This window comes from Zeus faber, assembly GCF_960531495.2.
Source record: "Zeus faber genome assembly, chromosome: 10".
Classification (NCBI taxonomy): Eukaryota; Metazoa; Chordata; class Actinopteri; order Zeiformes; family Zeidae; genus Zeus; species Zeus faber.
The window spans coordinates 30,581,896-30,602,159 of NC_137199.1; the positions used below are offsets into that span (position 1 = coordinate 30,581,896).

At 41.5% G+C, this 20,264-nt stretch overlaps 1 protein-coding gene across 1 annotated transcript; it reads left to right on the plus strand.

Annotated features, from left to right (window-relative positions):
- Positions 1 to 2,321: 2,321 nt before the first annotated feature.
- On the plus strand, positions 2,322 to 19,374 carry eif4ea (eukaryotic translation initiation factor 4ea). Its single transcript, XM_080008487.1, has 7 exons — positions 2,322 to 2,350; positions 3,728 to 3,831; positions 9,003 to 9,098; positions 11,799 to 11,862; positions 15,058 to 15,171; positions 16,234 to 16,373; positions 19,251 to 19,374. The coding sequence occupies exons 1-7, from the start codon at positions 2,333 to 2,335 to the stop codon at positions 19,363 to 19,365; spliced, it is 651 nt and encodes a 216-aa protein (XP_079864613.1). The 5' UTR covers positions 2,322 to 2,332; the 3' UTR covers positions 19,366 to 19,374.
- Positions 19,375 to 20,264: the final 890 nt, after the last annotated feature.

Consider the following 20,264-nt stretch of genomic DNA (forward strand, 5'->3'; position numbering starts at 1 on the left):
CATATTTATATTGATATATACAATTATGTATATATATATATATAGACATACATATTGATGTATAAATATATGTACATATATATTTATATACACACACATATATATTTATATATACATATATACATATATTTATATATATACACATATATTTAAATATATATATTTATATATACACGTATATGTATGTATATATACATATAAAAAACAGCGACTGCTGTTGTGCTGTTGTCATGAGTGTTAGTTTCTATCACCACGTCATGTGAGTTCTACTACCAACACTTTCAGATATATTTATTTTCTACTATATACTATCTGTCTGTCTGTCTCTGTCTGTCTGTCTATCTGTCTGTCTGTTTCTGTCTATCTGTCTGTCTGTCTATTTCTATCTGTCTGTCTGTTTCTGTCTATGTCTGTTTCTGTCTATCTATCTGTCTGTCTGTTTCTGTCTGCCTGTCTATTTCTATCTGTCTGTCTGTTTCTGTCTATCTGTCTGTCTCTCTGTCTGTTTCTGTCTATCTGTCTGTCTAGCTGTCTGTCTATGTGTCTGTTTCTGTCGGTTCCTGTCTATCTGTCTGTCGGTTCCTGTCTATCTGTCTGTCGGTCTATCTGTCTGTTCCTGTCTATCTGTCTGTCGGTTCCTGTCTGTCTGTCGGTCTATCTGTCTGTTCCTGTCTATCTGTCTGTCGGTCCATCTGTCTGTTTCAGTCTATCTGTCTGTTCCTGTCTATCTGTCTGTTTCTGTCTATCTGTCTGTCTATCTGTCTGTTTCTGTCTGTCTAGCTGTCTGTTTCTGTCTATCTGTCTGTTCCTGTCTATCTGTCTGTCGGTCTATCTGTCTGTTCCTGTCTATCTGTCTGTTTCTGTCTATCTGTCTGTCTATCTGTCTGTTTCTGTCTGTCTATCTGTCTGTTTCTGTCTATCTGTCGGTTTCTGTCTATCTGTCGGTTCCTGTCTATCTGTCTGTCGGTCTATCTGTCTGTTTCAGTCTATCTGTCTGTTCCTGTCTATCTGTCTGTTCCTGTCTATCTGTCTGTTTCTGTCTATCTGTCTGTCTATCTGTCTGTTTCTGTCTGCCTAGCTGTCTGTTTCTGTCTATCTGTCGGTTCCTGTCTATCTGTCTGTCGGTCTATCTGTCTGTTTCAGTCTATCTGTCTGTTCCTGTCTATCTGTCTGTTTCTGTCTATCTGTCAGTTCCTGTGTATCTGTCTGTTCCTGTCTATCTGTCTGTTTCTGTCTGTCTGTTTCTGTCTGTCTGTCTGTTCCTGTCTAGCTGTCTGTTTCTGTCTATCTGTCTGTTCCTGTCTATCTGTCTGTTTCTGTCTATCTGTCTGTCTATCTGTCTGTTTCTGTCTGTCTATCTGTCTGTTTCTGTCTATCTGTCTGTCGGTCTATCTGTCTGTTTCTGTCTATCTGTCTGTTCCTGTCTATCTGTCTGTTTCTGTCTGTATAGCTGTCTGTTTCTGTCTATCTGTCTGTTTCTGTCTATCTGTCTGTTTCAGTCTGTCTGTCTGTTCCTGTCTAGCTGTCTGTTTCTGTCTATCTGTCTGTTTCTGTCTATCTGTCTGTTTCTGTCTGTCTGTCTGTTCCTGTCTAGCTGTCTGTTTCTGTCTATCTGTCTGTTCCTGTCTATCTGTCTGTTCCTGTCTATCTGTCTGTTTCTGTCTATCTGTCTGTCTATCTGTCTGTTTCTGTCTGTCTATCTGTCTGTTTCTGTCTATCTGTCGGTTCCTGTCTATCTGTCTGTCGGTCTATCTGTCTGTTTCAGTCTATCTGTCTGTTTCTGTCTATCTGTCTGTTTCTGTCTGTCTGTCTGTTTCTGTCTAGCTGTCTGTTTCTGTCTATCTGTCGGTTCCTGTCTATCTGTCTGTCGGTCTATCTGTCGGTTCCTGTCTATCTGTCTGTTCCTGTCTATCTGTCTGTCTATCTGTCTGTTTCTGTCTGTCTAGCTGTCTGTTTCTGTCTAGCTGTCTGTTTCTGTCTATCTGTCGGTTCCTGTCTATCGGTCTGTCGGTCTATCTGTCTGTTTCTGTCTATCTGTCTGTTTCTGTCTGTCTGTCTGTTTCTGTCTAGCTGTCTGTTTCTGTCTATCTGTCGGTTCCTGTCTATCTGTCTGTCGGTCTATCTGTCGGTTCCTGTCTATCTGTCTGTTCCTGTCTATCTGTCTGTCTATCTGTCTGTTTCTGTCTGTTTCTGTCTAGCTGTCTGTTTCTGTCTATCTGTCGGTTCCTGTCTATCTGTCTGTCGGTCTATCTACCAGATTACTACGCATGCGCGTTGTGTTGGCTCAGCTGTTGTTAATTGAGGCCGAAGTGAGAGTTTGTCTTTGCTGAAGATGGCGACAGCTGTTGTGGTGAGTGGCTCGTTAGAGTTGACGTCGACAGAGATATTATCAGATATTACAATGATCCAAGCAGATGACATGAAAATATGAAAATATGACTTTTAAAACTCAGTGAAGTCACAAGTTAAAGTGCTGTGGGTGGTGCGTTCAAGTCCGGTTCGCTCTGACGCCAAGTCGGTCAGAACGCAGTTAAAACGCTGTTAAAACGCTGTTAAAACGCAGTTAAAACGCAGTTAAAACGCTGTTAAAACGCAGTCGTCACAGAAGGTGAACGGACGGGGCTGCAGCAGAGCGTTGTGCTGGTGCACTTTGGGTTTTGCAGCCAAAGCAATTCCTGGGAAAAAAAGGTGAAACTTGCGTTTGCCTGTGGTTGCCTGTCTTAGGAAGTTGCGCTGATTGCGAACGCAGCCACTTTGTCCTAAACAAACTTAAAATATATTTTTTGTTTAAACCTCGAGCATTTACTGTTAAATCCCAACATTTTGGTTTTAATCTTGGCGTTTTGATTTTGCCCCCAAACATTTTCCGTGACATTTTGAAGCTAAAGTAATATTTTCTGCTAGCTAGCACTATAAACTGTTCCAATTTATTTTATGAAGCAATACACACATTTGAATATCATTTAAGTACGTTCTTCTTGAACAGATATACAGAACAGAAAGACACTATACCCCACTTCACAAATCTCAACATTCGTTAAACAATGAGAAAATAACTTGTCTTTCTATTTATTCAACTAGATAGCATTTAGTCTTCGCTTACTAGCTAATTGTTCAGCAGCTGGGTTATAAAAAAAAATGCTTCTGATTATTTTATATCTTATCCCTGAAGTTATGTATAATTCATCAAGTTACAATGCCAACCAGCTCTCTCGCTCGCCCAGCAAACTGACTGAAGATCCACCTGCAAGCATTCAGAGACTCATATGATCAACATACATTTCATTCACATATAAAAGTAGAACGTGTCCCATTGCATTTACAGCTGTTGTTGAATGTTCCTAGACCAGTACAGGCGTCCTCCACTGTCATGTCACACAAGTCCACCTGATCCCGTTGATCCCAATAGTCTTTTAAACAAACGTAAGCAGCCACTTTTTGAGACCTTTACTGAAATACAATTGAGAGATTAAACAGAGTTTTAAAATCGTTGGGACGGCGAGGGGGGGGGATGAAGTAATGACCTTGAAACCAAATTCCTTCGTCCCAAATGCACGCTTCGCTGTTTGTCAGTGTGTTCACTTTCAACAGTAAATGTGGTTTCTCACAGAGTGACATGAAATGATTTGTGGTGGCTGGGTTAACGTCTTTGTTACAGGCGTGACGTGCCGACACTCCGCTTCCCACTTTTACTTAAGCGTGGTTCATTATTTCCTGTTTCCCTCAGGTGCCTGGTTCGATTTCTGCAACTTCTGAAAAGGAAAAATATGAAACGAAAGTTCAGAAGCTGGTGAGCGCTCACCACTACATCAAGCATCCGTTACAAAACAAGTGAGTCCCATTGGCTGCGCATGTTTTGGTTCAAGCAACTTGGGAGATTATTATTATTTTTTTTTATCCGGAGGAAATCCTGGTTGGATTGGAAGTTTTAGACTACACCGTTTTATCGCAATTTGTTGCGTACTGACCAAATTAAATTTAGCATCTCCTCTGTTTTTAATAATTCCGTTTTTAAATGTTTACTCTGCTTGTCCCCGTGGTGAACCCCCTCAGCTCTGTTGGTTTTCCTCTTTAAAGCTTCTCCAACTGTTTACACAGAAAACAACCTGAAGGTGCAAAACATTTCATGAATGTTCTTCCCTTTTACTGAGCACTGAAACGCACGTGTTCCATACGCGGAAGTAGATGGAGCCATGGATGGAACGGTGGATCTCGGGTTGGAACAATGGATTGATGGAATGATAGGATAAGATTAGATACTTTATTCATCCCACGGGGAAATTGCACTGTTCCAGCAGCTCCCATCCAAACAAGTCAGTAATAATAATATAAATATGAAGAACAAAAGTGGTGATATAATGGGGGGGGTGCAACAAAACTCAGTTAACTGCACACAATACATATCGCAGGATAAAGGAAAGATAAATTGGTATGCCGTATAAACCTGGAGAATTTAATGATTAAACCACTGTTAATCGTCAACAACAAACCTAAAAACAAAGTAATACCAGTAAAAAGTAAACATAGGCCTCTGTATTAACAATGTTAAGCTGATGAATGAAGATATTCTTTTTATTTGTTTCCCGACCCGTCACTCACTCTCAAAGTAAATCTGCCGCCAACAAACAGTACACATGTTCTGATTGGACTCAGTTAACCTCACACACTTGCAGGTAGAGGGTTACTGTAATACAGTTAATTTTTTTTTTAAGGTTTTCTGATCGCAACTACTTAACATAACATCTAGGGGCGGCGACTCAAGCCGTGAAGGAATGACAATTTGGGAGGTAAAGAGTAAATCATTTTATTCCTGCAGTTTAGCTTGACAAATGATATTCGCCCACCTTAACCTCCTCACAATTGACCTCCCAGCCATAGGTAACGAGGCAGGGTCTGAGTTCCACACAAGCCCACCTTTGCACACTGTCCTTAATAAGCCTTGAACACTGGGTGGGTTGACCTATTGCAAAATGTACACACAATGATTTTCACTGCATTCCTTCCGCATTCCTTCTTACTCTGCTCTAACTCTCTGCTCTGACACTCCCAAAGGGTTAAGCACCAGGTCCCCGCTTAAGCCTGCCCTCACTGCATGACTGGGATTCAACCTAGGTAACTTATTGATTAGTGGGAGAAGAAAGCAGATTGGCAACAAAACAAACAAACAGCTAGTCCGCCCCAAGGGCAATACCCAGATCTTTTTGCCCGCTGCCAACTCACTTGCCGGGACGGACTGGACAAAAAATTAAACCCCAAAGAAACAAACAGGAAAACAACCCAAATAGTCCCACGGCAAGGGCAGCTAATGGACTGTTGATATTTTGCAGGGAAACACATTTGCAATCTTAAACACTTTGTTACCCAGCTATTAAAATACACACTGATTAAATACTAACAGCTAGATGACTAATCTTAAATACCCGGTACGTTGATCTTCTTTCCTACCGATTACCAGCCGCCTTCAATCCTTCAGACATAAAAACAATGTGACCGACATTCAAACCAGATGGTCTAAAACACTCATACAGGTACTTCTCATTTAATAAGAGTTCCCTTCCTACAACCAGGTCCATAAGCAAGGACCCGTGTTATTTCACAGTAAGGGGCGTGGCGATTGCGAATGCTAGTGTAATGAATTCTGACAGACTGCGGTAATGAGACTGAGAACGGTGATTATGTGTATAGTGTGTATAAAGGGTGATGAGATGCTTGGCACTGAGACACTGCAACATTGTACACAGCGTACAATAGACTGGTCAGAGAGATGGTCGTAAGTCTGAATGGTTGTTAAACAGGTCGGTCGTAGAGGTGTTTGTGTGATTTCACGGCAAGGGGGTGTGGCGATTGCGAACGCTAGTGTAGTGAATACTGACAGACTGCGAAAACGAGACAGAACGGTGATGAGATGTGTATGTAGTATATAAAGGGTGATGTGTGACGAGATGCTTGGCGCTGAGACGCCCTGCACGCCGTGATATTGTACACAGCGTACAATAGACTGGTCGTGTGTGTACTGTATACATCTAATTTCATCACGTTCCCATTCCCCGCAGTCTCGGTATTCACGACCCGCTTGTAGGAAGTGAACTCGGTCGTTAAGTGAGGAGTACCTGTACACAGAAAACAGCTGTAAGCCTACCAGTTATTCTTGCACGCCAGCATGGAATGCGACGTGCACCTGCCTCACTCCACCGGCCTGAACCAAAAGTCGCAACCTGCATTCATCTCGAGGTAGCCCTTTATCTGCAAACCTCATTAATTGGTGCACCTCCCCCTTTTGCTTTTAGGAGTGCTCAAGGTTCTACCACAGGGAAATGCAGCACAGTAAAAAGTAAAATATTAATTGCAGTATTAAGAGTGAAAATGCAGCTTGCAGCTCGAACGTATAATGTTGTACAATGTGTAATGTTGGAGTAAAAACTAAACATTCAAATCATTTATTTCACACATGCATATTGCACTGTGCAGCATGCAGTGAAATGTTTTTTGTCCAACTCCAAAGACTGCTTGGCAGAGTATTACAAATAGAAAATGTATTGTGCGATGTTTGAGCACTAATAACAAATATTAGGGATGTCACGATACCTATTCAAAATGAGCATTCGACTTCAAAGTCACAAGCAGGTTCGAGATTCTCCTCATATTTTTGAAGGTGATATTATCCTAAGTTGCTCTTGACCGCCAAGACAAATGTGATCTGATGTAACATTATCTGAAAATGAACTTGGTACTCCATCGCTGAAGCAGAGCTTTAGTGGGGGCAACAGAAGCTCCAGCATGATTTGAGGATTTAATGACTCACTTAAAGTTACTCGTTGAGAAACAAGTGTTTTTTTTTTTTTTTCTTTACAAAGACTGAGTAGTCGAACAATGGCAGAGTTGTCGGTGCTAGAAGGAAATATTGTTATATAATACAATATGTTTAAATGCAGTAGTGAATTAAAATCAATTTGATTTTGAGAATCTTGATACCCCTAATACATTTTAAATGCATAGTATTACAGCAGTGAGATGAACAGTTTTAATGGCTGGCCGGCCCCTTTGGTGGCCACAGGGGCCTTAGGCGGGCGCTTCGTTCGCTTACGCGTCAGCCTGTTGACTGTAGTTAAAAAGCACTACCTATGGCCGAAAGGTTTTGACCACCTTTAAAGCTCCACAGTGCATATTTTCACATTTTAACTTATATTGGAATCAATTTATTCCAGAATGACGTCTTAAGTTCATATCAATATTCCACTGAAACACTATGGGCGGTTTCGTAGATAGGGTTTGATATAAATTAGTACTGAACTAATCCTGCTTAAAATAATCCAGAACTTGAATATGCCTTCCTGAGATTGCTTGATTTAAGATGAATTAATTCTAGACTAAGGTGACGAAGGGCGAGTAGGCTCCGTCTGTCTGGTGTTGCTCCAGATCAACCTGGCCCCCTTAATCCAAAGGTTACATTAAAATTAGGGATGAATGAATTGACATTCTGGGCCGATACAATGTTTAAAATTTAGCAGAGGCTGATACCATTCGTTTTTTTTATTCCCCCTTTTTTGCCAGGGAGAGGAAGAAATCTTCATTGTAAAAAAAATTAACTGGGGTGTCTTTCAGCCCTTAGTCACACTATATGCGAATGAGCACAGATGTATGAAACACACCTTCTTTTTGTGAGAAATGACTTCAGAAGCCTTTTTAGCCTGCTAAGCAACTATCTACTAAATGAGACATTTTTCAATACTTTAGTAGCCCAACAAAATAATTTGGGGAAAATAAATCAAAGGTAGACTATTTTGAAAATCGGTCTGTTCTGTTTTGAAATCTAATTAGCCAGTTATTTCCCTTTGTGTGGATCTTGGTGAATGGAGCATAGCTGCTTTGTACTCCCTTCTGCTTTCTGTATTATTATTCCTTTCCACTCTCTGCTTTATATCGCGTCCAAATACATGCAGTATCGACGCAAAAAAGCCGAACTAAATCAGTAGCCTTGTCCGCCAACCTGTGTGCTGTAAAACTCCGCAGCATCATTGTATCACGTCCTGCCTCCTGCATGCTCTACCCAGGCTCCGTCCCCTGGTCTAAACCTAACAGATTATTTCCAGGTGGTGTAAAAGTGTCTGGCACAGACAATCTTGGGTTGTGAGCAACATGTGTGAAACTCCTCACATGTATGTCATCAGGTCCGGACATTATCCGCTGTGCATATGTGAAGGCAGCTTAACGATGGAATAGCAGTCAGTGCTGGGAGGGGCAGGCATGTTAAAATAATCAAAAGTTAAAATAATTAAACTTTTTGCCGTCCTCCATGACAGAATTACAGCTGGATGTGATGTAGCTACCTTACAGACAGGGAGAAAGCGAGGAGCGGACTCTAATGCACGTGCTACGGCTGCCAGAGTTTAGGGTGCCGGTACGCTGGAATATCTCACTTAAATGGCTTGCATAAAAGCCATGGATTGATATACCTTATTTTTTCGTATTTATTAATTGCATTGAGGCGCTTTTGTGCTATAGCGAGGAAGCAGAGGGTTTGGACATGGTATCGTGTGGCGTGGTTGGTCCGGTGATAAAGTTGCGGCTCCAGGTTGCTAGTATAATTCCATATATATATATATATATATATATATATATATATATATATATATATATATATATATATATATATATATATGACATAAAATAGTTTATTTTTTATTGCAGCATTTGTACATCACCATAACATCTTGTCACACTTGTTTCGTTTTGCTGTCGTACATCCCCCTCGCCCCCACAGTGCCGTTATCCCATTCCCGTGTCCCCATCACACACAGTGCTTGTTTCGTTCCATGAGGAAACACAGTAAAATAACCTTAATCCAAAATAAAAACACTGTTTTGGCACGCAGAGTGCCCCTGGGCTGGCACAGTCAGTGCATGGGCGCCCCATCGCTTGCGTGCCACAGAAGACTTCCTTTAGGGAATCGTGTTAATGTGATTTTTTTTTTTTTGGTGTAAAATGTGTGGTGTGATCTGCAGGTGGGCGCTCTGGTTCTTCAAGAACGACAAAAGTAAAACGTGGCAGTCAAACCTGCGTCTCATCTCCAAGTTCGACACCGTGGAGGACTTCTGGGCGTAAGTACTGCAGATCAATTAGCGATAAGTACTCCGTATAATAGAGTTGTATAATCTATTTTGAATAAGTTGTTTGAAGGTGGAAAGTGATGGAATCAAATTAAAACAAAGGAATGGCGTTGGGAGGATCTGAACACTGATCAGCTCTTTTTAAAGGTGATAAAACGCTAGAAATGACATTTAAATGCCATTTCCCTGACAGTAGAACCTCATTTATCCAAAGCTGCCGAATGAGTGCCGTAATGACATGTTTGGTTGACCAAAACATTAATCAACCCAACAATAAAAACTACCCCCCCTTCAGAAAAAACCTCAGTAATTTATGTTTAATTTCAGAGTTTAAAGATATCTCATGTTATTTAGCAGAACATCGTAGCTTGCGGGGAAAGAGGGAAAACTAGCTGCTTTTGATTAAATGGAAAGTTCAAAGAAGCTAAGGTCACGGAAAACTGAGTTGTAGTGTATTTAGAGTTTTTAAATGAACAATCCTTGTCTTTAAAAAAGCAAAACAAAACTCAGTATTTGGCCAAGTTGCTAAATCTTTCAGCCCCAACCTCTGTGTCCATTTCATTAAAATCCAAACGACGTGATGCTGAGTGCTTCTGGAAAACCGTGCAACATGTAGTTGGGGTTTGGGGAGGTGTGGGCGTTGGCTCCTCTGAACCCCCTTCGCTGCCCAGCTTCACGGAGACGTTCACATATAACCATGTAAGAGCGTAATACAGGTTTGGGGGACACAGATTGGTCCTGATCTCAGACTAAATCCCGTTTTTAATCTGGACTAACTGAAATGGTCCTTCTCAGTCATGGTTTAAAAGTCTAGTCTTGGTTTGAAAAAAAAAGATTTCCAGAAGAAGATTAGAGCTAATCTAGGTCTAAGTTAATTTAAAATTAAACGTTTGGTATTAATGGGTGTGGCCTCCAGGTCGACCGGGTTGATCTGGACTAGAAAGACTAGATCCTTCTAAGTCCAGGACTTCCTCGTCTGGAACTAATTATTTGTAATTTAAGCAACATCCCAAAAATACATTGAATTCTGAATGAATTTAAAGGGGACCTATTATGCTCCTTTTTACACATGATGATAATAATCTCTGAGGTCCCCAAAACATGTTTTCGAAGTGTTTTGTTGAAAATACCCCTCAAATTATGTCTTCAGGCCATTGTGACACGCCTCTAAACCTGGACTGTTCCAAAACGGGCAAAACAGCCAGGCCCCTAGTTTTGAACCAATGGGTTTGAGAAGTTCCGGGTTATGTGAGCAAATGGGGTTTGAGTTTTTCCTCTGGACTGTTTTATTTACTCTGTAAACTTTTATTGATTTCACCTTTTATAAGTCCACCAAAATCTGTTTTGTGAACAAATTTGAGGTGAGAAATTAGCAAGTTGCTGAATCTTCACTCATATTAGATCTACATGGCTTCATTTAAAAGTTAATTCACACTTTGGTTGCCGTGCTGCAAGCTTCTGGGAGACACTGACTGTGGCGCACTGGGTCGCGAGCACGTGGGGATTTTGTCACGTAAATGTCGGAAAATAAAATATCTACAATAAACACTTTTGTTTGGAGAAGCGCATGCCGGAAAAAAGTATGGAGCAGATTACATGCAGTATATAGACATCCGTGACCAGCTGACGTCAGCTCGTTCAGAGTAGAGAATTTTGGAAACGGAGTGTGCAGAGCGGCCGGAATCCTCAGCGCTTTGTTCGCGGCAATTACTTTGTCATTAGTTTACCTCATTATTGGACACTTTGGCCACGTCTAGTATGAACATCCCACACTAACGTTATGACAGAAAATAAGAAAGCAGAATAGGTCGCCTTTAAGCGTGACATGTATAGGGTGATATTCCTAACAGTCATGTACTCATTTATTATATCTGAGCCTAATGAAGCAATGCCGCGTATTACGATTGACTGACCGTGATAGTCCTTTCAGATAACAGTGGCACCTAGACTCCTTCAAGGGAAATTCCACGTATCAACATTAAAATGTTTAAAAATATGCTCCTTCATGTTGTTCTGTGGTCCATTAAAAGGCCAATCCCTGTCTCTGAGAACAGGAACAGGGCCGTCAGGCTGTTGGAGAGGCTGTGGCCTAGTGCCCCCTAGAGGGCCTCCATAGAGATGAATGGAGAGTCAAATTTTCAATTCCTGTTTAATGGTCTTCTGGTGTGTTCCGACACGCATTTAACCTGAAACAGGAGAGAAGTGATGATGAAACGAAATATATATATATATATATATATATATATATATATATATATATATATATATATATATATATATATATATATATATATATATAAATTTTTTTTTTTTTTTTTTTTTTTGATTCTTGCATGGGTGAGAAGGTAAACTGACATTTTGAGCTAAGTCTCTATTGCACCTTATTTAGAATATCCACTGTTTATTCAGTTTTTTCAGATTGTGTGGATGGAAGGGTACCTATTATCAACAAGTAAAACTTACTGAATTAATGAATCAATCTTACACCTAACTTTATTTTCATTACGTATGAAAATTATTGAAGGTTTTGTTCAGCTCGTCAATGTTTTTCTTTGACTTGGGTCAACTAGAGACATTTCAAATCGAATGAGGTAGAAGTCACAAGTTATTTCAGTTAAACCACAAAGTGGATCCGCCCTGTTCTAATGCTCTAAAAAAAATAAATCTAATATACCTTCTTTTATTTCCCAGTTTATATAATCACATTCAGGTCTCCAGTAACTTGATGTCTGGCTGCGACTACTCTCTGTTCAAGGTAAAATCGTTTTTTTCACTAGAGACGTTAATGTTAGTCAATGATGCATTTTACAAGCCTTACTCTTGGCTTTGATTTGGGGTATTGTTATGGGCATTTTGATTTTGGGCTCTCCACTATTTAAGATAAGTACATCATATGGTATGCTATACATTGTGGGGAGTCAGACCTAAAACTGCAAGGCACTCTGCAGGGCTCAACACTAACATTTCAAAGTGGTTGCCAGGTTGGCAACTTACAGAATTTAAAATCTTCAGAGGGGAAGAAACAAGTCAAGCAGACACAAGCTGTGATAACACTAACTCCTCTGGTCACACTTAGCCTGTCTGTCTCTCTCTTACACCCACATGTACTGTATATGCTCACCACATAGACAATCTGACATCTCAGCGGTCCTGTTTGTCCCCTCATTGTTAACGATGGGAAATTCTAATTTGCATGTTACTATTTAAAAGCAGCTCTTCACCAAATGAAGTCATTATTATTGCTGTCCGTCTACAAACGTAAGAACTGGTTAGTAATGGCTATATGTTGACAAATTTGTCCCAATTGACTAGGGAGTAAACTAAAGACAATTCCTGTATAGTTTTATTTTAGTTTGCTTTCTAATTACACAGTTTTGTTTCAGTTCATTCTGTTTTTCTGTCTAGTTTGAAATTAAAATGATTTTTTGCCACCTAGTTTTAGTTAACTGTACAGGGATGCTAAAATATACTTATGGTGATAGTCAATAGTTTTCCGGGTTCCTATGAATGAGTCACTGCTGACACATTAGTTTTCAGAACCTGTGTACGCAGCATCGCTTACTGCTTTGGAGCACTTTCAACTAGAGGTGTAATATCAGAAGGAGTCGACTAGATAATTTATCGCGGGTGTCAGCGCTCTCTCAGACGGATAAAAAATAGGCCAAAATCTCTTGCCTTGGGATCGGTTTGGACGAATCGCAAAAATGTCACCCAAATTGATGGGGGGGGGGGACTCATTCACCAACAAGCGAGTTGTTTGCATCTCTGACTGTAATAACCTTGCTCTACTACCGTCCACGTTGAGTCTTTGGCTGACAGCGCTGTCAGCAGTCCGGCTAGAGAGACGCTCTGTGGCGCACCGGCATTTTAGAACTTAACTATGAGCAGGACACACGCTTACTTTCTGACTGTGGAAATTGGGCATGCAAAGGTACAGTGGGCTCATGGTTCGGTATCATCATGGTTTTGGAGCCACGGTATCTGTACGGTTTCAATATCTTTTATATTTCCGATTTTTATTTTTCAAGTTTAAACGTTTTTTTTTCCCCACCACCAAAAAAAAAGTCTACCACAAATATCTATTGTGATGCTCTGTATGACTGTAGGGGGAGACAGGGGTTCAAGTTTATTGGTGGGTTGTTATAATTTGCATAAACTCATCAGATTGGAAGGGAGGTCCAGGATAGTGAGTAATGAAAATATTGTGTGTAATAGTTTAAAAATTCACAAAAAATAAAACCGTACCATAGTTCATTACTTTTTTGTAGAAAAGGTATTAAGTATTTTTTTCACAGAAATCAATAGTAAAACTACTTATTGAAATCAAACCTCAGTCAAACAAGGGCTTTGCCTTGTGAACCTGACGTGACAGTGGGTCCTTTTCAGCCAGGGCACCTCCCCATAGGCTATCTCTGACAGAGGGGGAAACATTTGCCGGTGGCAGATGGCAACTTAAACAAACACAACATAAGACTTGACAACAAAAGAAGGGCTCATCCAGTGAGACTCTGTTCCCTTCATTCCGACAAAGGCGCTGTTGAAAAGAATCCACTCGCACCACAATATGGTGCGAGTGGATTCAGGAAGTGTCTGAAGAGCAGTTTTTAATAAAGAGGGACACGACCATCCCAGGGGGTTATTTTCTCACTGGACACCTTGATTGATTGCACGCTTTCTAAAAACATTTCTATGTGGTTTTATCTTTTTTCTATGGGCAATGCTGCGCTCAGTTTGAAGGGGAAATAATAAATAGACTTTGGAAGCGTGGACTTGACAGCCAACGCGTCCGGTGGACTTTTAACGTGATAGTGTAATACCGCGGTCATTGAACTGTAGTGTGAACCGAACGGTTCGATATCGTACCGCATACCGTTGCATCCCTAGAATAAATCATCTGTTTTCACATCACAGATGATGAAGAAAGGGATTAAAATGTGACCAGATGACTGTGCGCACGTGAGTCAACGCATGTGCAGTGTTCTGGTTCAAACTGTAACGGCAATATTTAAATATCACTAATACAACATTTATTTAATTTCGGGTGCATGTTTTTTCGTTTGCTTTCCCTATCTATGGTTAAGTGGTTGCCAAAGAGGGGAACCGGAGGCCACGAAATGGTTGCCAATTGACTCAATCTGGTTGAGCGCAACCGGGCAAGTTACTGTCGAGCCCTGCTCTGGGTAAAAATAACTTCCATTGACTAGCTTCGTAGTGTATTTATTCAATGGTGTACTTTTACTTTGTTGGATCCAGTTACTTTTAGAATGTGTATTAATTTCAATTTATTTCTCACTATTCTAATGTATTATGCTAATTATTTTATCAATTTTATACAACTTTCTTTGTTTTTTTTTAAGTCTGTATATCTCAATTTTTTTTATAAGTACTGTATGAATAAAGTTATTAGATGTTATGTGATGGAGTAAGGTTTTGCTGTGAGATTACAGAACTCATCACAATTGTGTAGAGAGAGCTGTCAGTTATTACATAATTGCAATTATTTGAGAGGATCGTGACTATTTTGTGTCATGTGTCATGTTCCCATGCAATGAAAATGAGTCTCCTGAAGACCGTTGGTGGATGAACTTAGCAGACACTTGAACTATCGGGTGGAACTATGTTTGGAACGGGAAAAAATGTCTGCTGAAATATTGAAAATCTCATAAAAGGGTAAAACTAAAGAGTGGGATTGAAAGATGCAGAGCAGCGCTCCAGCCCCTGAATCAGTCCAGTGAACCGCCTCCCTCTTTGCATTTCACAAAGTGTCTGTGACCTACGGTCCTTCCGCTGCTGAGTCACTTGCGATGAGAGCCTGCGCTAGTGGCGGAATGTAGTTGAAATGTAAAGGTTAAATAACACTCCTGGTGACTCACGGAGGGGTTGCAGGAGGAGGGGAACGGGAGCCCGGTGGTGGCTGCTGCTAAGTGACTAAATGTGTGTTTGGGTTCAGGACGGCATCGAGCCCATGTGGGAGGACGAGCTGAACCGGCGAGGAGGCCGCTGGCTCATCACACTGTCCAAACAGCAGCGCAAGATGGACCTGGACCGCTTCTGGCTGGAGACGGTGAGGCGCTCACACGGATCCAAAAAGTAGTTTTGCAAATCAGACTTTTGGAATAATGTGAGCGGTGCTATAATGTATGTAAAAGGGGCATTTCGCTTGCTATATATTTTGAACAATCATGTTGCTTGGGGGCGAGGCTCTGTTAGCACACGTTACATGCAATGAGTCCTGAGTGGAAACCACCTGACCAGCGGAGCCAGAGTGATGGCATGCCGATTGAAACGTGAAGTGGCTGACTATCAATTGACAGGGACGGGGGGGAGGAACACCTTTTTAGGGAAGGTGCGCTGGGATTCCAGATTTCTCCTTGGCTCATAGCGAACACAAACTGCCAGCGCTGATGAATTAAACCTGTAGACTGGCCTCGGCAGATGTACACAGATGTACACAATCCTCCGGCTTCCCCAGTACTGCTTGGGTCCCAGATTAGTCCCCAAGTGACTATGTATCTTGGGGTTCCTTTAGACCACGCTCCAGGAAGAGGAAGTGATGCTTCCTATTAAACCAGAGGAATCTGACAGGGGGGGGGGGTTACCTTTGCATTTGATCAGTTTTTTTTTTTTCAGGATTTTAGTGACTCTTCCCTTCTGCAAATGGTTATGATAGTGATGTGCTCAGTGGGGTTTGTACTCTGAAATAAAAACTGGTAGGTAATATCTGATGAAACCAACATTTTAATCAGCCCTGTGTTGAAAAGATGTTTGAACTGTCCTTTAGCCGCACTGCAAAAAAAAAATCCGTCAAAAGATGAGAAAATGTTGGAATGAAACAACTGTGCTAATTGGGTGAGATGGGTTTACTTGAAAGTTGTCTTAAAAAAAAAAAAAAAATAGGGATCTTGATAGAAATGTTATAAAACATTTTGCGAAGACTATTTTTTTAAACTGAGGGGAAAACTGTTCCTCTTTCACTGAGAGGAAATGGCTGGTTGAAGATTCTCCAACGAAAAAAGGTCTGTTCAGATTTTACAGAAGGCAAAGCGACTGTACTGCGTTATTGCTGCTGAGGTTTTTTTTTCCCCTACTTTTGGAGAAGGTTTCAAACGTATCCGTTGTGCTGCAGCTCCTCTGTCTCGTAGGTGAAGCGTTTGACGAGCACAGTGACGAAGTCTGCGGAGCAGTCATCAACGTCCGCGCCAAAGGAGATAAAATCGCAATATGGACCACGGACTACGAGAACAGAGAGGCCATCACACACATCGGGTAAGCATAAGAAGGTATTTAAACAAAATGATTTTGTGTGTGTGTGTGTGTGTGTGTGTGTGTGCACACTACTCACAAAGTTAGGGATATTCGGCTTTCGGGTGAAATTTCAGGATGAACCTAAAATGCACAATAATCTTTTACAGCTGAACTTAATTTGACCTTCTCTAAACTTTTGAATGCACATGTCCAACTGTCAATGTTTCAGTACTTTTTGTACAACTTGCTGTTCTCTAACGAGGAGCTGAACGGCACAATTCACAACAGCTGTTTGATGCATGAATCCACCAATACATTTCCTGGTTCAATTAGAATTGGTATTGAAACAGTCCTCTTCATCGTGCTGTTCACATTTTTACGTCATGAGACCAAGACCACACCTAACAACTGATCAACAGCACCTCGCCTTGCGAGGCTTCAAACAGGATGTTGTCAGAGGGAAGTGGCCACTGAGCTTAGAGTGTCACAGAGTGTCATCAGCAGGTTGCAACAGAGATACAGAGACTGGAAGAGTAACAGAAAGGCATAGAAGTGGACGTGCTTTGGCCACATCCCACACTGATGAGCGCTGCATTGTGAACAGTGCCCTGCACAACCGCAGGATGATGCCACTCAACTCCAGCCACATTTAAGGGAGGTGAGAGGCACCAAGTGTCACGTCAGACCATTTAAAACCGTTGACATCAGCGTGGTCTGCGTGCTAGACCACCTGCAAGGGCACCTGACCACACCACCAGGCACAGGCATCATGGTCTTGCACGGGCCAGGGAGCATTTACGCTGGACGAGGGACCAGGGGCCTCAGTGCTGTTCTCTGATGAAAGTTGATTCATGTTGAGCAGAAATGATGGCCGCCAACGATGTCGGAGCCACAAGGCGAGCGCTACGCATCAGCCACTGTTGTCACCAGACGAGCCTTTGGTGGTGGTGGTGTTACAGTGTGGGCAGGTGTGTCTAGTCAATACAGAACTGCCCTACACTTTGTGACTGGTACAGTGACAAGCCCATACTACCTGAATGACATCATTCATCCAGTCATTGTGCCCCTGCATGAACAACACAGGCCTCGTTTCATCTTCATGGACGACAACGCTCCAGCTCATGGAGGTGGCATCATTAGGGAACGGCTGCTGGAGACTGGGGCACCTCAAATGGAGTGGCCTGCACTCTCTCCAGACCTGAATCCCATAGAAAACCTCTGGGATCAGCTGAGTGGCCGTGTAGAGGCTCCTAACTCTGTACCCCACAACCTCAATGACCTGAGGGCCCCCTTCAAGGAGAGTGGGGGGCCAGGCCTCAGCAGACAATAAGTCAACTTGTGAACAGCATGAGACGTGGTTGTCAAGCTGTAATTGATGCTCAAGGGCACATGACAATTTGTTGTTGTGGTAAACCCACCACTGTTGTTGGCTTTTGTTTCAATAAATTGTTTGAGATGACGAAATCACCATTGCATGCTTCTACTTAAATGCCCTACTTTCATGATATATCAATGGAGCGTGAAATTTTTACATTTTCCATAAATGTCACCCAAAAGCCAAATATCCCAAACTTTTTGTGAGTAGTGTATATAAAGTGTGTGCATGCGATAGCGCTTCAAAAAACAAACTGGGCTTGTGGTGACCACTAGGGTTGCTATATTGTTTAGTCATGAAAGCGGTCACCAATATAACAGTGCATTAAACTGCAGTTCAGCTTATGGCCACTAGAGGCCGGGTCCAGAAAACCTCAGACTGAATGGAAGTCAATGGAGGGGGAAAAAGAAGAAACTTGTTTCTTTCCTTAATACCAAAGTTTATTTTCTAAATCGCAACCCAACTGGTGTCTGGGTTGCGATTTCGAAAGGCCCTTAGGGTGCGGTTGCCTTGATTGACCGGTTTCTCATTTGAGCGAGGTGGGTGTGTCTCTTCCTCCCTCCGACTGGTGGTTTCAACACACCCAGACTCCGCCCCCCCGCAGCCCAAATTGAGAACGTTCCACCTAGCACTTCCTGCCACGATTGCGAGCGTGACGCCAAACCCGAGGCTTGAAATAAGTCATTACGGTGTCTTCGGAAAGCAACGTCTGGCGTTTGAAGCTGCTTGGTGTTGGTTACACAGTGTAAACGCAGCGGTGGAGTGTTTTGTTTGCTGCTCAGGAATCTTGAAGAAGTTCTGTGGCATTGTTACTTCCTCTGTACTCCACTAATACTGTACCTGCCCTCGAAATGTTACACCTGGACACCAAATTAAAGAAACACTTTTCAAATATAGCATAAATTACCCTTAGCTTTCCCAAACTTTCCTCCAAAGAGTGGCTCCAGAATTGGAATTTAATGTTGACATTTCCCAGAAAACATTTAAATGTCACAGCAACATCTCGCTGCGACCGAGGATTCAACCTGCGTGTTTTTCCTCCCGACAGGCTGATCCTCCTACTTATTCACGGCGGTGGTTTGAAGGCCAGCACTGGCTTTGTTACAAACCGCATTAAATCCACCGTACTGCTTCACCCGCACTTTCTATTCAACTCTTATTGTCCCCAGGTATTCCACCAAATCCCTCTAAGAAGTAAATCTGTTCCCGTTACGGTCGGTTATGTAACCTCGTCACCGGGCCTTTCTCCGTCTTAATTATGCAGCTCAGTGCCGGGGTTCTGTTTCCCTTTGTGCTGTGGAAATGAGTACCGCCAGCGGAGAGGCTCGTACTGCTCGACACCGCCATTAAAGCACTATTAAGATTTTATCATTATTTTTAAACTTAAAAACCAAATTATCTGATCAATTGATTATTTATTTATTTTTTCCTGTTTTCCCGGCCGAGCAGCTTAAATGTAAGAGCTGTGGATTTTTTGAATGGTAATCGAACAATAATTTGTTTTTGCTTGTTTATTTTCACAGGCGGGTGTATAAAGCCAGATTAGGCGTTCCCCTCAAGGTGATCATCGGATATCAGTCCCACGCAGACACGGCCACCAAGAGCAGCTCCACCACCAAGAACAAGTTTGTGGCCTGAAGATCAGAGATCCTTCGTTGGAGCGTCTGTTTACTTTGCTTTAAATATAAAAAAATATATATTTGTTTTTCGTTCTCCTACCGCGATGGTAATCGTCCCAACAACTAAAATTGCTTTTGAAGATTTTTTATTTTATTTTTTTTCTGGTGAAACTGCAGCATCAACGTCTGGGTTTTAGTTCAGTTTTAAGGACGTTTAGAAAACAGTCCTACTTTCAGTGGATTTAACAATAAATAATAAAAGATTATATTAAAAGTTATCCTAACGATTTTTTGTTGTTCGTGGTGTTTTGTTGTGCTTCCAACCCATTAAAAGTCAATTACATTTTCCAGGTGTACCACATGGTGACCGCAATTTATAAATTGAGATTAAGGAATAAAAAAAAAAGCTTTATTTACAAGTTGGCAGGTGGTTCTTTGATGGCGTCGACGTTTCATCCAAATGTTTTGTTCTTTAAAGTGTTTCTATCCGCTGCACGGTCAAGGTTCAGTGTTCTAACACAAAGGGCTGCTGCTCGCCTTACTGAATCTGTTTTATATTTCAGTTATTTAACACACTCTTCCCAGCATTTAATTTGATATCGACAAGGGGATTAAATTGTTTCAACATCTGCTGTGATGGATTTCTAATTAAGCGAGGCGCTCGTCTTCAAACGGGGATGTGATTTAGCTCATTTAAAAACGGTCGATGCTGTTTATTACCTGGGGCCTGTTGCATGTTAATGCAGGGCGAGGGCTGCTCAAAAACAAAACTAATGTGGATTTAATTTTCACTTAGAAATTTCTTGTTTTCCTAACCTAATAATTCTAACCTCATTTTAAGGCATTTTCTGTAAAGTGCATTTAATCAATACTTATGAAACTTTACCACTAAATTGTGAAGTATTTACACTCTGAGGT

What these genes read in the sequence shown, in the direction of transcription:
- eif4ea (XM_080008487.1), top strand. An exon ending in AAGCATCCGTTACAAAACAA is followed by an intron (nt 3,832 to 9,002) that starts GTGAGTCCCATT and finishes TGTGATCTGCAG; the next exon opens with GTGGGCGCTCTGGTTCTTCA. An exon ending in GAGGCCATCACACACATCGG is followed by an intron (nt 16,374 to 19,250) that starts GTAAGCATAAGA and finishes TTATTTTCACAG; the next exon opens with GCGGGTGTATAAAGCCAGAT.